At 47.3% G+C, this 16,638-nt stretch overlaps 2 protein-coding genes across 4 annotated transcripts in view; both read left to right on the top strand.

Moving 5' to 3' along the window:
* Positions 1–926: 926 nt before the first annotated feature.
* MON1B (MON1 vesicular trafficking associated B) lies at positions 927–8,959 on the top strand. Of its 3 annotated transcripts, none has more exons than XM_019646453.1 (6): positions 927–1,251; positions 1,468–1,625; positions 3,571–3,900; positions 4,466–5,285; positions 5,621–5,768; positions 8,195–8,959. In XM_019646453.1, the coding sequence occupies exons 2-6, from the start codon at positions 1,478–1,480 to the stop codon at positions 8,402–8,404; spliced, it is 1,656 nt and encodes a 551-aa protein (XP_019501998.1). In that variant the 5' UTR covers positions 927–1,251; positions 1,468–1,477; the 3' UTR covers positions 8,405–8,959. The 3 variants fall into 3 exon arrangements, with proteins under 3 accessions (XP_019501998.1, XP_019501996.1, XP_019501997.1); XM_019646451.1 differs by having other exon boundaries at positions 937–1,052; XM_019646452.1 differs by having other exon boundaries at positions 1,179–1,320.
* A 728-nt stretch (positions 8,960–9,687) lies between these two features.
* The window catches only part of SYCE1L (synaptonemal complex central element protein 1 like), a 67,103-nt gene continuing 60,152 nt past the window's right edge, over positions 9,688–16,638 (top strand). Inside the window, exons 1-2 of the mRNA XM_019646406.1 lie at positions 9,688–9,751; positions 14,931–14,993. Of these exons, the coding sequence (XP_019501951.1) occupies positions 9,688–9,751; positions 14,931–14,993 (127 nt within the window). The remainder of the gene's footprint in view (positions 9,752–14,930; positions 14,994–16,638) is intronic.

The following is a 16,638-nucleotide window of genomic DNA, read 5'->3' as shown; positions in this document are numbered from 1 at the left end:
TAAAACAGTCGGCTAGGACCTCTCTAATGCTTCCCAGGTTAAGAAGATCAGATACAGCCTCTGAGATCCTTTTTCTATACTGACACTCTCCAGGGGGCGGGTCCCAGAGGAGGGAGTCCTGCCCTTGCCCAGCCAATAGTGGCGCGCAGAGGTCGGAGGGGTATTTTCCCCAAACCACGCGACTCAGAAGCTTCTCAAGACCACGTCCACATGCACCTCCGTTGGACCTGGACTCCTAATCTGTAGAGCTCGGTCTGCAGAGTCCTGTATTCGAAAGGGAGGTCAGTTCGGCCTGTTGCCCATCTGGGTAAGCCCTGATCAGCCTACATATAGCCTTTGCAAACTCACTCCCTCGCGCCGTGAGGATGTCCACGGCTGGAGCTTCCCTCCAGAGGTGGCAAGCCTTTTGCCTGGCTGAATACAGAGAGAAACTCAAGAATACATTCTACTTCTGAGAGGCCCGCTTCCCGCTTCAGTAGCCGAGTCCCATAGGCTGGCCACGTTGCGCACGGCACTCCAATTGGACGTGGCGACTGTCCGTCAAGTATTCACTTTCTGCCCAGACTCCACCCTACCCTCATCCCCCCGCCTTTCCTGGCGGATAAGGACTGGTGAAGTTGCCTCCGTTCTGCGGAAGCATGTCTATTGGTCGGGCACGGGTATCTATCATTACTTAGGCTGTGAACTTCCTCAAGTGAACAGAGGAATTACCTCGAGCCTTCGATTGGGTTAGGGAAAATGTCAATCAAGGAATGGGCGGGTGCAACCGCAATCCAACGCACAGTATTGGTAGAGATACGGTGCGGCCATCGGGTAGCACGGCAGGAGGGAAGCCGGCTTCTCTTGATTGGGCTATAAGAGGCAGTGCCGTACTCCGGATTGGCTGAACGTGAGCCGCGCCCCCCTCACGCCAACAGCCTTCAGTAGAACTGGGCCCGGCTCGCCTCTAGTAGGAGCGCGAGCCAGCGCGGTGGAAAGGACTGCAGAGGGGACTCGCTGGGTTCCCAGCCAGATCCGACGGAGATCCGGAAGTGGCGCTCGCCATCTCAACGGTAAGGGAACACCAGGGGGCGGTGGGAGAGAGGGATTGGGCTCCGCGAGGAGCGAATGAAACTCCGCAAAAGGAAGTTCCTTCGGAGAGGCATCGCACCCGGAAGTGTGGCAAGACAGCAGCCGCACCCGGAAGTGTGATGCTCCCGCGGCTACGGGAAGTAATGGTACCTGGCCAGTTGAGATACCGGGTTAAAACAGGTGTTTATGTATCTTTATTTCCCGAGGCTCGGTAGAGCCTTCCTCTTCGGAAAGTGTTGGAGAGTGCCGGTATTTGGTCATGTTTTTTCATGTCTCGTCCTGTTGAAAACAGAGGGGAAGCGAGCACTAGGAGCGTGTACCGGGGTGCCAGACTCAGTGAAAGCGTTAAAGAAGTTTCTCTTGCTTCTTCTCATCCTCAATTCCCCTCCCTCACAGGGATGTGCAGATGGAGGCCGGAGGAGACACTGCTGCCCCTGCCCCCGGGGACTCGGAGGATTTGGAGGACACGCAGTCCCCCAGGGAAGAGGCTGGTGACAGTGGAGGAGTTCACGAGGACCCGCCAGATCCCAGAGACGAGGGCCTGGAGGAAACAGGTATGTTTCCCCTCACTGAGGCCTTAGAAGGACTCTATAAGGGGTGTCATTGTTGGGGGAGGGCCATGGGGGACCAGTGAAGAGTTTTGGAACTCGAGGAAGTAGCTTAAAACACAGCCAGGTCAGTAGGAGCTCATGGTTGACTGACATGGTAGTTTACATCATTGAGGAATGAATAGGGCATCAGTGGGCATCAGTGAACGTTCACTGGGGACTTGGAATGAGTTTAGATCTTTGAAGAATCAGAAAGGGAACAGTTGGGGTCAGAGAGAGGCATTGGGGATTTACTCGTAGGATATTTAGGTCAGTGACTGACCCAAAGAAAGTTAATAGGGTCAAAGGCAGACTATTTAGAAATCCGTGTCTTTGGGGGCTAGGGTGTTATTTAAGTTATTGAGGTGGGTAAGGGGGTCAACGAGGGCCAATGGGCGCTAACAGTATGTACATCATGGAGGAGTGAGTGGCGGTTTGTTGGAGGGAGTCTTTCAAGGAACCAGATTTAGTGGATGTTCATGGTGATCATTGGTGGGGAGGCAGTGGACATCAGTGAGATGATTGGGAGAGTCAGAAGAGCAGTAGGAGGGTAAAGGTATTCTGTGAAGAGTCAATGGGAGTCATTGGGGGAGGGGAATCATTGCTCATTGACCACTTTGGAATTAGTGGATGTTAATGGGGTCATTGGAAAGGATCAGCAGACATCACTGAGAAGGGCGGGAGAGTGAATCTTTGAAAACTTGGGAATTCTTGGCCAATGATGGCAGCTATTGGGAGGAGTTAATTGGTAATTGGGGATCATGTGGAGTCAATGACTATCAGTGAGATAATGAGGGAACATGAGGCCACTGGGATTTTATGGGAAAATTGTTGAGACATAGTTGCCAATGGATAGTAATGATTGTTGGTGGGGGATCGATGGACATCGAATAAATGGGGGAGGAGTCAGTAGGGGGCAATGGAGTCGTGGCTTTCATTGGCGATTGTTAATAATGATCATGGAGAAAGGCAGTGGAGGTCATTATTAAAGTCCTGTGTGTTAGTGTATATTTTGGTGGTTATCATAGGGAGCGGAGTGGATGTCACTGAGAATAAAGGGGGTCAGGGGAGTCAGTGGAGGTCACTGAAGTCCTGAGTGTTAGTGGAGACTAGTAGTGATCATTGGGGAAAAGGGAGTATGGAATAAAAGAGGGTTAAGGGAGTCAGTGGAGGTCACTTCAAGCCTTGGATGTTAGTGGAGGTTAATAGCGGTCATGGTGGGGATGGAATGGACATGAAGTGGAATAGATCGTGGGTCAAGGCAGTCATTGAAGATCCAGGTATTATTGATGTTCATGTGGGGTCACTGGATTGTTAGTGAACAGCAGTGAGAGTAACTAAGGGCTTAAGAGAGTCCTGAAGATCTGGGTGTTGGTGGATATTCATGGCAGTCATTGGGAGAATTAGTGGTCATCACCAAGAATATAAATGGGTGATCAAGAGAGTCATTGGGGTCATTAGGGATCAGTGGACATGGATGAGAATAAATAAGGGGTTAGGGTAGTGGGGATGGGGAGCATTTAGAGACCCAAATATTAGTAGATATGGTGGTCATTGGGGGGTGAGTAGCTATCAGGAGAATAAATGAAGGGGTCAGAGGTACTAATGGGGTCATTGAAGATAAAAGTCAATCAGAGGCAAGCAGGGTGCTTTGAAGACTTGTGAACGGCAGTTATTGAAAGGTGAATAATTAGTCTTTAGGGATATAGAGGGTTCAATTATGACAGTGAGAGATTGGATTATCAGGGTTTTAAGGAGATCATGAGGATATAATTGAGAAGCAGAGAATATATCTGGAGGTCCGTGTCAACATCAGGGGTCATTGGGGGGCTGGTAGCAATTTGGTTGGTCCTTGGGTACGCGGGGTTAGTAGGAGTTACAGGCAGCTGACCCACCAAGGGCTCCCTTTCAGGATCGGAGACCAAGGACCAGCCACCCGGTTTGCTGTCAGCACTGCCCCAGCCGGAGGCCCCATCATGTACCTCTCAGCTCTGGGATCCTGCAGCCTCCGAGAATAATCCCTTGGGTGACCCCGAAAGTGGCTCTGGGGGCCAGGGTGGAGACCCCAGTGATGAGGACTGGCGCAGCAAGAGGAAGCATGTGTTTGTGCTGAGCGAGGCAGGCAAGCCCATCTACTCGAGGTACGGTAGTGTGGAGGCGCTGTCCACTACCATGGGTGTGATGACAGCCCTCGTGTCCTTCGTGCAGAGTGCAGGAGATGCCATCCGCGCCATCTATGCTGGTGAGCAAAGGGGCAGGGGGCAGGACGGGACAGTAACTGAGAATATGGATGTGATTGACTCGCGAGCTGTAGGTCTGTCTGTCTGGGTTCCTGGGTCCCTGTCTAGCCAGCTAGTAGTGGATCAGTGTGTGTGGATGGATAACCAGGCATTTGAAGGGGGGCATAGGGGGTAAGGAAGTCCATCTGTCTGACCTTCTGGGTTCTGAGTGATTAATTCACTGGGATCTAAGTGACTGGCTGCATACTTATTTATCTGAAAGCATGATTTGGGGGCGTTGTATGGCTGAGTTGGGTGCTTTTTGGCTGTGTGTCAGTCCTTGCTCCATCTTTCCCAACTTCATGCTGTGTGTCTAATCTGATTCCTTGACCATCCCATCATGGCTCTACAAATGCTCAAACTCCCCCAGCTTTTCCTTAACCCTAGTCCAAGTGTCCACAGAGTGACCGTGCAAACTCAGGCTAGAGGTATGTGTGTTCAGGGAAAGGGCAGAAGAGCTTCACCTGTCCCCCTCCAAGTCATCACTGACTCACCTCTACCCCCTGCCCCATCTCTTCCCTCCCCTAGAGGACCACAAGCTGGTGTTCCTCCAGCAGGGCCCACTACTGCTGGTGGCTGTGTCAAGGACTCCTCAGTCAGCAGCCCAGCTGAGGGGGGAGCTGCTAGCTGTGCACGCACAGATCGTGAGCACGTTGACACGTGCAAGTGTGGCCCGCATCTTTGCCCGTAAGCAGAACTACGACCTCCGCCGCCTGCTGGCTGGCTCGGAGCGCACACTAGACCGGCTACTGGACAGTGTGGAACGGGACCCAGGTGCCCTGCTCCTGGGCGCTGTGCGCTGCGTGCCCCTTGCTCGCCCGCTGCGGGATGCACTAGGTGCACTGCTCCGACGTTGCACAGCGCCCGGCCTGGCACTGTCTGTGCTGGCGGTGGGTGGTCAACTGGTGACAGCAGCCCAGGAGCGGACTGTGCTGGCTGAGTGCCGGCTGGACCCAGCCGACCTGCAGTTGCTGCTCAACTGGGTGGGTGCACCGGCCTTTGCGGCAGGGGAGGCCTGGGCACCTGTGTGCCTGCCCCGCTTCAACCCCGACGGTTTCTTCTACGCCTACGTGGCCCGCCTGGATGCCACGCCTGTCTGCCTGCTGCTACTCAGCACCGACCCCGAGGCCTTCCATGACATGGCTACCTGCCGGCGCCTGGTCGAAGATGGCATGCACACCCTTGGTGCCATGCGTGCCCTTGGGGAGGCTGTCAGCTTCTCTGTTGTCCCATCAGCCAGTGCCCCTGCCTACAGTGTGCAGGCTGTGGGGGCATCCGGCCTGCGGCACTTTCTCTATAAACCGCTGGACATCCCCGACCATCACCGCCAGCTCCCCCAGTTTACCAGGTGGGTCCTGACCCTGTGAGCATTTGGCTGGGTGGGAAAGCTTTTCTAATTGGCACGTTCAGCATCTCATAGACATGACTCGGGAAAGAAAGTCAGGCATACTCTAGAAAGGTGGAATAGAAGGGGCCTCTGACTGTTGCGGATCACTCAACCACCCATCTCAAGGAATCCCTTATTCTGATGGAGAAGAGGGCCTCCAACCACTGAGATTCCTCAAATCTAATGGGGAAGGCTTAGCTCCCTCACTTAATTGAACTCCCTGGACTGAGGGGAGATAGGCCAGCCAAGAAAGCTCTAGACTGACCTTGTCCCCTGCCTCCCCCCCATCACTGCAGCCCGGAACTAGAGGCCCCGTACAGCAGCGAGGAGGAGCGGCAGCGCCTGTCGGACCTGTACCACCGCCTGCATGCGCGTCTCCACAGCACCTCCCGGCCCCTGCGCCTCATCTACCACGTGGCTGAGAAGGAGACGCTGCTGGCCTGGGTGAGTTGGGCAAGGCTCTGAAGGGGCGAATTACCCGCTTCAAGCCTTCTTTCCCTCCATCGTACCCACCCCAGCCGTAACGAACTCCATCCGGCAAGCACACCACGCCTTTGCCTAAACTGTGTATTTTTGCCTCCAGCGCTGTCCCTGCCATTGCGCACGTGTTTTTGACACCCATAAGGATCAATCACAGTGTCTACAAACCCCCATTAGCCTCATCATTCTGTTGGCTGTTCCCCCATTAGCAACCAGTACCATGTCTTTGACTTTCAAGAAGCCCCATCACAGCCATCGCTGTGCCTGCTGATTTCCCATTTTCCCAGTAGGCCTGCCCATGTGTCTGCAGACACCAGTTCAGTTTTGACTCCATGAGTCCCCAGCACTCCTTGAACACCACAGGCTTGGTCCCATGTTGTGCCTTCTACCTGGGATGTCCTCCCCTGGGGTCTTTTCAGGGCTCCTGCCCCACCCTTTCTATGGGTCTATTAGAGGTCAGCTATTCTGGGAGTTTGGTCAAGGTGACCCCATTGGAAATGGCACCAACTCCCAGGCTCTGCCATTTAATGCACATTTATTAAATCATTTACTGCGTGCCTTTGGTGTATCAGGCATTGTTCTAGGCCAAGGATTTTATTTTATTTTTAGTTTTTTTTAACTTTCATTTTCAAGTAATTTTAGGCTTAAAAAGAAGTTGCCAAGTAGTGCAAAGAATTACCATAGTTCCTTTACCTAGCTTCTCGAAATGTCAGCATGACCACAGGAACTTACCAAAATCAGAAATGACCAATCAGTACAACATCTACTCCAGACTTCACTCACATTTCACCAGTTGTCCCACTAAGGTCCTTTCACTGTGGGTCTAGAATCTAGTCCAGGATCACGTGTTGGGTTTATTTATTGTGTCTCCCCCATCTGTTTATTCTGGAACAGTTCCCCAGTCTGTTTTGGTTTTCATGACCTTGGCACTTTTAGAGTTACCGGCCAGTTTGTTTGTAGAATGCCCCTTAACTGGGTTTTTTCTGATATTTTCTCATGACTATATTGAGGTTATACATTTTGGGGAAGCTTATCACAGAAGTAATGTTGTGCCCTTCTCTGCATCCTGTCAGGAGGCCCACAACGTCAGTTTGTCCCATTGTTGATGTTAATTTTCATCACTTAGTTAAGGTGGTGTCTGCCAGGTTTCTCCACTATAAAGTTAATATTTTCCCCTTTGTAGTTTGTAAATATCATGTTCTGTTTTTATCATACTTTTATCCACTGGTTTTAATATCTGTTCATGATTCTTGCCTGCAACAGTTATTCCTCTGGTGTTTACTAGATGGTTATTTTTCTATCATTCCTTCCACAGGTGGTGTTTGAAATTCTGTGGTATGGAAGAACTTTTCTTCCGCCTGTATTTGTTGAATTTTTAATTTTATATCTGTTTGGTCCCATGGATTTTTCTTTAATTCAGTGGGCTCAAAGCCTTTTCTATCATTTATTTCAGTGCTCACATTGTCTGATTTAGCCGGTGGGCGCCATGACTTTGCCAGGCTGGCCCCTGTGTCTTTTTGATGTGTCCCCATCACTGCTGGAGCGCTTCTTTCTGGCACAGGATGTTCCGAGTTCATCTTATACTTTCCCTTTGCCAGTCCATGAAATCAGCCATCTGTCCAAGGAGCCCTTGTACCTTTTAGTACAGAATGGCATTTCAAAACCAAGCTATGGTAGGCCCAGGATTTTCAGTTGGGTGGTCAGGGGATGCCTCACTGTGGAGATGGGGCGGGTAGGTAGTGGGCCACGTGGGTATCTAGAGGAAGAGTACGCCTGGCATAGGGAAAGGACTGTGCAAATGCCGTGAGATGGGACTACGCCTGGCATGTGTTAGAGGAATAGCAAGGAGAGGCTACAGTGGCTGGAACAGAGGGAGCGAGTGGGGGAGCAGTGAGAGGGTGTGGAAAGATGCTGGTGAGCTAATCAGGCTGAGTCTTTCAGGTTGGTGTGAGGATTCAGTTGGATTAATCCTCATATTACGCTCAGGTCCAGGTGATGAAAACATAGGTGTGTGGAGCTTAGAACAGGACCTTGTATACAACAATTGCTCACTAAATGTTAAGCGTTGTTAGTATACCCAGTCCACCGATGAGTAAACAGAGGCTCAGAGCACACGTGCAGACACACACAAACGCACACACAGTTAGCATCACCCATTTGAAACCACTAGGTCTAGATGACCCCTTGGCCCGACTGAGAAGCCCTAGCCCACCCATAACACAATAATATCAGCTTACCTGCTTTAGCCTAGTGACCAGGCAGCACCAGGTAGGAGCTGCTGCCAGGTGTGTCTTCCAAAAAGGAGACAGGCCTGGGGCTAGGGTCAGGTGGACACTATTGGACATGGCCAGCTCCAGCCCAGCTGACTCTGTCTCTCCTCAAACCCACAGGTGACCTCCAAATTTGAGCTCTATACCTGCCTCAGCCCCCTGGTGACCAAGGCAGGTGCCATCCTGGTAGTGACCAAACTCCTGCGCTGGGTGAAGAAAGAGGAGGATCGGCTCTTCATTCGTTACCCACCCAAGTACTCCACACCCCCTGCAGCCCCAGCTGCCTCTACGGACCAAGCTTCCCACAATGGCTTATTTCCTGGACCTTGAGAGGCAGAGCTCCCAGATTGGGCAGTGCTGGGAACAAGCACCTTTGGCTTTTACCCTTCTGTCTGCACGTTGGAAATGGGGTGGGCAGGTGTGTGGGGGGGTTGGTGGGTGATGATGGTGTCTGTGGCTCGGCCTTCTCTCCCTGGGCAATGGGGCGAGATCTGAGGGCCTGCCCACAAACGAGAAGTGGGTGGCAGCCTGACTGCACACAGGTGAGGAGGCTGTATCCCCAGCCCCCTCATGCCCCTCTACAGAGAACTCCTTAAGCCTCCTCCCCTCCCTCTGCCTCACCTCCTCCATTTGGATGATGCCCCAGCTTCTGTCAGGGGCTGTCTCCTCCAGTCCTAGGCCCTACACCCTCTTCCCGCATCCAGAGTCTGCCTGCTTCTTGAGTGTCCAAGGCTGGCCAAGGTCTCTTTGGCTGGCCCATGGGGGTTCTGGAATTGGAAATGCAGGGCCAACCTGTGCTGGGAACTGGCCTGAGAATATTTTAAAGAAAAAAAACTGGGGGCCAGCCGAGTGGCTCAGTTGGTTCAGAGCTCGCTCAAGAGTGTGAGCTCTGAGCAACAGGGTCGCTGGTTGGATTCCCGGCTGGAGCTGAGCTGCCAACAGGTGGCAGGATGGCTCAGCTAAAAAAAAAACAACAACAAAAAACTGTCCATAAAAGGCCTAAACCACTCCCCACAAGGACATTCTTCTGCCCTTCATGTATGTCATCCTTACCCTGTTGTCAGTGTTGGCTGCTGCTGTTAATGAGAAGGTGGCTTCCACAATCTGCGGGATACATAACCCAGGGCGAAGCCCCTGACTGCACACGTTGGCTGAGATCGAGTTTTTACATAGGAGGTACACTTAGCTCCTAAGGCTCTCTCTGCTCATTCGTGAAATAGAGATAACCTCTCACAGGCTGTTAAGGGAGCATTTGTGAACGAAAAGGGATTCGAACTCTTGTGTTCCACCGCATAACAGGCACATTTGTCCCCGATTTTCTCACAACCTACACAATTACAAGCAACCCAGAGAAGGAGAGATGGCCCTAAAGTTTGTATGTATATGCACAATACTAACTCCCCAACCCACTAAGATCCTCGTTCTGCCCTTGTTTTATGTAAACGACTTGCAGACACATGCCACTAACTGCCAATCAGGTACTCGGGTCCAGCCGCTTGTCCTGATGAGCGGACGCTCGCTGCACGCATGCGCACTGCAGGACCGGTCTACCCACCGGCGTGCCCCCCCGACCCATCATCCAAGGCGCAGGCGCAAAAGCCTCGCACTGGAAAATGGCGGGGAAGTTGGAGCCTTTGAAAATGGAGCCGCTGGAAGTCGAGGTTGAGGAGGGTGAAGGTAATGAGGGCCTCTCCTGCCAGCAGGAGGATGGAACCTTTGTCCCATTACAATAATGAAATATTGATAGCACTAAAAAAAAAAAAAAAAAAAAAACATTGGAAGCCGCCTGCTGTTCAACAAAGTGGAGAAAAAAAACACCCATATTCTCATCTAGATTAACTTATCAGTTTTATTGGACATATTGTTTAGTTCTTAATGTAAACAATAGGCTAAATAGTATGCATCTTTTATAGACGCCCCATGTATAGAGGAAATATACCCTGGAACATTAAGCAACGAATGGGGGTGGACATTCTCACAAAAATGACTCCGCTGCTGCCACATCTAAGAAAAGGAACGGTAACTCCCCCGATATCATTGGACACCCTGCTCATATCACTGCATGGACTCTTAAATCTTAATTGGGAATGGCCACTCCCACAGACCTTTTGTCCAGGGCATTTTGATAATGACACCCACACCCTAGTGAGGGGGGAAATTGTCCTACAGACAAGTGGGAATTGCAGTCTAGGCAAAAGACTGTCCCAAGACAGTAATCCACTACTATGCCACTAGCATTTTTTTAACTATAGGGGTTTTCAAAATGTACCAAAGTACAGAAAAGAGCATGATGAATGCCCATGTACCCATCATTGTTTCAACAGTTGTCAGCTTTCTGCCCTCCTTTCATCAATCTCTAAACCCCCTTCCTGCAGTCTTTAAACCACTATATTAATAAATGTGTTAGATTGCGTTTTTCCACACCTTTCCATGCAGACATCAATAACAATGATTATTGTTATCGTCTGTCCTAGGAATTGAGAATCATTTATTGCTGTTTCCCCAATGCCCAAACAATACCTGCTTGGCAGATAGCAGGTGCTCAATCATTTTCTTTGTATGAATAATGAAATAATTTTAACATGGAGAGCTCTCAGGTTAGGACCACACATTGAATGCCAGCTTTCAACACAGGATGGACAGAAACGAAACATGCAGATCTCATTTATTAAACACTTAATATAGCTGACACTGCTGAAAAATTTTTAGCATCTTTCAAAATTCATCAAAATTGGAGTTAACTTCACAATGGAGAAATTCTGAAGCATGTCAGGTTCCCATTTCTAGCCATCAAAATTGGCTTTATAAAATGAGGGATATCATGTATTGATTACTCTTTGGGGGAAAAGGCCATCTCTTGCCTCACGGATGAGAGCTGACCAGTACAGGTTTTGCTCAAATCAGTTGACAACACTTACATTATCCAAAATGCTATTGCATATCTTCAGTCCCATGCTTGGTAATCAGGAGAATGCACAGATGTGTGGACCAGGAAGGATCATTGGGGTGTCGATGGAAGCAAAACCCAAGGAGCAATCATGAAAATGGCTAAATTTTGGTATATCCATGCATTGTAAGAAATGCCTGTATGGTGGACTCTTTTTTTAAGCCACAGGAAAAAATAATTCCAATTTAATTTAAAATAAGTAAGAGTTAAGTTTAAAAGGACAAGATCACGACTTATTGACAGAATGAACTCCAAAAGAGGTCATATTTATATGAGAAAAAAGCAACTTGGGATGTCAAAGGGAGGATGGGTGACAGTATCAACAGTAGCCTTTGTGGGTTGCACAGAAAAATGAGGGCGAAAGGCCGAGCTGATGACTTGACAGGGGACTTAGGTTTGGGGGGCTGTGCTGAAGTACAGGCATTTTTGTGATTTTTTTCTGTTTTATTTTTCTTTTAGGAAAATATAAGTAGTACTATATAATTTTAAAATATAAGAAAGGGAAAACTTGAATGTTATCCAAGGATCATATATTAATATTGATTACTATTAACATATCAGTTTTGGTGGTTATATTGTGGTTACCTGGTAGGTTCCCCTCGTATAGAGGAAATATACACTGGAACATTAAGGGATAATGACGCCTGCAATTTATGGTACAGAAATGGGACGCCTGATACAAGGGCAAATAGGAACATGGTGGTCTATTTCTACAACTTTTATGTACATCTTGAAATTTCAAAATAAAATGTTTAAAAAGGTATGCTCTATAGGCTGTTTTGTAACAGATTTTTTTTTTTAATTATCAAGATGTTGGATTATTTAAAAATTTACTGATCATCCATGATCTTACCCCAAGACTAGGACTAGAAATACAGGGGAGAGGAAAACATAGATGGAGCTTTCACAGAAATTGTTGCAAAAGGCAGCTGTAAAAGATAAGTGGGGACAGAGAGAAAATCACTTATGTTCTGGGTACTGGATGATATTAATGATCCAGTGATTAGTGATGATTATTCATCTTGGTGTTATAGGATTGGAGTCATCTAAGAAAATGTCTTCAAGTAGTGAGACTCTTAATGAAGTATCTGGGGATGAAATGTCATGAAGCCTGGGACTTGCTTGAAAATACTGTGGTACAGGAAAAACAGCTGAAGCAAATTTCGTGACTATTAAGGATTGTCGGATCTGGGCAATGAGTAAATCAGAGTTCTTCATGGTATCTTCCCTACTGTCATGTACATTTGGAAATTTTCAGAATGAAATATTTAAAAAGAAAAAATCACAAACACCTCTCATTAAAGTAGCTTTATTTTTTTGTTTAATTTCCAAATAATTAAGAGTATTTTTTAAAACGTTAAAGTCTCTAGAGAAAACATACCAGCCTGTTAAAAGTGAATATATCAGAGAAAGGCACTGAGATTTACAGACAAGCGGAGACAGAAAAGTTTTATTTTTAACTTCACATATTCCTGTAGTGTTTGGATGTTTTTAGAAAGTTCCTTGAATAAGAAAGTAAAAAAGCAATACATGAAACATGTTTTAAAAAGAGATCTGAGTGTCTTCAGCAAATTGTTGGTAGTGGTTACTTCTGGGAAGGGGAGTGACTCAGAGGAGGAGCTGTTGGTGAGGGGAAACTTACTATTTACTCCATGTTCTACATTTGTTTATCGAGTAATTTACAAATTCAAATGCAAAATTAATGCACACTAATTTGTAAAAGATTTCAGGCAAGACAAAAAGATGTAAAGAAAGTGAACATACCATGAAATATTTCAACAAAATTTAATAAGCTCCTGTTAAGAATCCCAGGTTTACAACATGATTTTTAATGGCTACAAAGAATTTCATCCTACGAATGTGCTATAATCAACTAAGGTATCTTTAGGTTGCTTCCATCTTTTAAGATTACAAACAGTGAACCAATGAACACCTTGTGCACCATTCTTAATTATGTCCTTAAGATAGATGCCTAGAAGTGGAATTTCTGCTACAGAGAAATTGAGTAAGTTTTGGATATTAACTACCAGAAAGTTTTAAATAGAACACTGTTTTTGCCTATCAGATTGGCACAAGTGGAAAAGGTTGAAAACATACTTGGCTGGAAAGAGTATGGGGAAGGAATCCTTATGGGGCCTGCCCAAAACAGGTGGAGGGCAATTCCGTAATACCAGTCAAATTTAAAAATATACGTGCCCTTTCATCCAGGAGGTAGCCTTCTAGGAATTTATCCAATAATACACTCCCATGTGTGCACAAAGATGAATGTCCAAGCATAGCATACTGGGTTGAATTGTGTCCCCCCAAAATTTCATGTCCACCAGAACCTCAAAATGTGACATTACTTGGAAATAGGATCTTTATAGATATAGGTATAACTAGTTAAAACGAGGTTATACTGGATTAGGGTGGGCTCTAATCCAATGTGTCTTTATAAGAAGAGGGAAATTTAGACACAGAGATAAAGAGAATGAAAGGTGAAGACAGACACACACACAAAATGAAGCCCCAGTGTGTGGTACTTTGTTTTGGCAACCCAAGAAAACTAAGAAAGATGGTCACTGTGGCATTGTTTGTAAGAGCAAACGAAGGGAAACAATCCAAATATTCACCAGTAGGGGGCTTCTCTTGGATTATGATATATGCATTCAGTGGACCACTATGCAGCCACTAAAAAGAATTTAAAAATCACCAAATGAAAAATACAAGCTGTGCAGCACCACTTATGATACCACTTATATAGGAAGAGTGAAAATATGCTTGTGTCTGAATCGAACGATCTCCAAGTGTGCACAAATAGCTTGTAACACTAATGACCTCTGCGGAGGGGAATTGAGGAATTTGGGGCCTGAGGGGAAGGGACTTTTCATTATATATGACCACGGATAAGCATTTCATTTACTTTTCGGCTATCATGTGATTTGTGAACTGCCTTTCATCCCTGCCCAGTTTTCCTTGGAGAGGAGCGGGTCGTTGGGCTTTGACCTTTTATCACTGATTTCAAGAGTTTAAGATGTTCATATATTTTTCTGTTTATTGCTGTTGTTTTAAAAGTAATGGGCTCATGTTAAAAATATATATAAGTATATATGGTGAAAAGTACATTTGAATCAAGATCCAAATAAGGTCTGTTCATTACAATTGATTGATATATGTCTCGTCTATTTAATCATAGAGTTTCCTCTCCTTTTTTTCTTCCTTGCAATTTATTTGTTGAAGAAACAAGGTTGTCCTGTGGAGTTTCCCAGAGTCTTTTGATGCTGATTGTGCCCCAGTGATATCATTTAACATGTTTCTCTGCCCCTTGTATTTCCTTTAAATTGGTATTTAGGTATGGAAACCTGATAAGATTCCTTTTTTTTTTTTTTTGCAAAAATCCTTCAAAGGTGGTGTTATGTTTTTCTCATAATACCCAGTTGTCTTTTTTTCGATATTAGCAGCCATTAGCAGTCATTAATAACTATTTCCTAGACCCTTAAATTTTTCAAGAATTTGTAAACTGAGGCCTACAATGATTTTAAAGAAATTCATATGAAATCATTCTGTGCTATCGCATTGGTGAGAGCCTCACACTGATTTTGAGCAGCAGCAACAGCAGCAGCAAAAGTGCTTCCCTTTCTCTCCCCGCTGAGTTTCATTAAGGGGATGTATGTGGAGTCCTTTGACCTCTCAGGAAGAAGCTGACATTAGGGGTCCTGATTCACCCAGCACACACCATAAGTCTCAGGGATGAGGCCCGGGCCCCTGCTCCGGCCGGAAGCCTGGACCTCGGCCTATCCTCAGTTCCAGCCCAGGGTGTCTGCAGAACCCACTGGGGCTTCCTTCTTCCCTTCCCAGAGAGGCCTGGACCTTTCCTCAGTTCCCTCTCACTCTCACTGGAGCCTGTAATTCTGGCTTTTGTCTCCACAGGGCAGACCAAGCCTTTGAAGAAGACTGAAGATTTGCTGGCGATGGTGAAAAAGCTACAGGAAGGTCATGTGTCTCCTTGTATCTAAGGCTTCCCTGGGGTTGTGAGTCAGGCATGTGCCTCAAACCCAGCCCCCTCAATTCACAACCTTGGGAAGTTACCCCTTCCACTTTCTCCCTCTAATACAATTTATTATTTGAACCAAAAATACAGCTTCAAAATTCAAGAGGTATAAAGGGATGGAAAACCCTACTGTCTACACACACACACACACACACACACACACACACACACACACACACACACACACACCCCAGTCATCCATTCCCCTGACCCACAAGCCAGCAGCAACTATTTTTAAATTCTTGGGTATTTTTCCAGAGATTTAAAAAAAATACATTCATGGTTATGTATTTTTTGTCCACCCTTTTCATATAAAAATGGCAATACAAATGGCTTTGCACCTTGTTGTGCTTGTTGGGGGGGCCTGGGAGCTAACCTAAGTCGGGGCTGGGCAGAGTGCTGGCTGGATTTGAGGTGAGACCGCCACTCCCCTTCCCCCGCTTATCCTCAGGTTAAATTCTACAATCCATTTCATTGGTCTGTTGCAAATAAAAGGGAACCTCCCCTTCCTCCCACCCTGTGGCCACCTGCAGAAGTGCACTGGGGCTGCTCCCTGGGCTAAAATTAGAGAAATTGCAGAACTGGAAATGCAGTGACCCTGACCACCTTCAGTAGAACGAAGACCCCCCCGGAGGGATTTGTCAGCCATAATCAGCAACTTGGAAAAGCACCCACTGTCCTAGAAGTCACAGGAGCTGGAGTTGGTAGCCTCAGGAAATCCAGGGCTTAAGCTTATTAACTCCGGAGTATTGGGCTTGCTAATGAGACCCAGCTGGGGCTGGGAAGCTTTTGCCCAACTGCTCTGCAGACCTTGAAGCCAAGAGGGCTGACGAGGAAGGCTTCTCCATACAGAGCGCTGATATTGGGGCTGTGAGAAGGTACAGGTGACTCCACTAAAGAGAGAGTGACTTCCTGTCACTGCAGAACTTAAGGGCTGCCACCCACAAAGGAAAGCAGCGTTTTTCCCATTTCTCTAATGAGGCCAATACCAGAGTCTGGATGGACACCTACCCTGCAGCCAGGCTTTTATTAATAATAGGGTGGGACAGGCAGGAGGTCTCTGTTGGTTCCCACCACATTCAGAATTACATCTAGAAGCCTCCACCATGTCCCAGAAGGCCCTGATAAACCTGCACCTCCACATGCCCTCACCTTGCCTCCTGCTACTCTCCACTGGCTTACTAGACTCATACCTGCCACCCCAGCTCCTCAGCCATTACTTGGGGATTGTGCCTCACTCCCCCTGCAAGCACTATGCACTTGTCCCTCTGCCTGGCATGGGTCCTCCCTGCACACGTCTCCACCCCCAGGAACTGCAGGGTTCCCTTCTCTCTCTCTGTGTGGGGCCTTTCCATATCTCAAGAAGCACCTTCTATTCTTTCAGTCTTCAACCCCTTGCTTCACTTTATTTTCCTTCACAGCAGTTACTGCCACCCTCATTCATATATATATATATATATATATATATATATATATATATATATATATATTTTTTGTTCAATGTCCGTCTCTGCCACCCAGAATGTAGGCCCTGCTTGGGGAAATCTTACAGAGACCAGCATACTGCAGGCACTCAATAAATGCATG

The sequence above is a fragment of the Hipposideros armiger genome, unplaced genomic scaffold (assembly GCF_001890085.2).
Source record: "Hipposideros armiger isolate ML-2016 unplaced genomic scaffold, ASM189008v1 scaffold_102, whole genome shotgun sequence".
NCBI classification, from domain to species: domain Eukaryota; kingdom Metazoa; phylum Chordata; class Mammalia; order Chiroptera; family Hipposideridae; genus Hipposideros; species Hipposideros armiger.
This window is presented reverse-complemented; position numbering and strand designations above follow the sequence as displayed.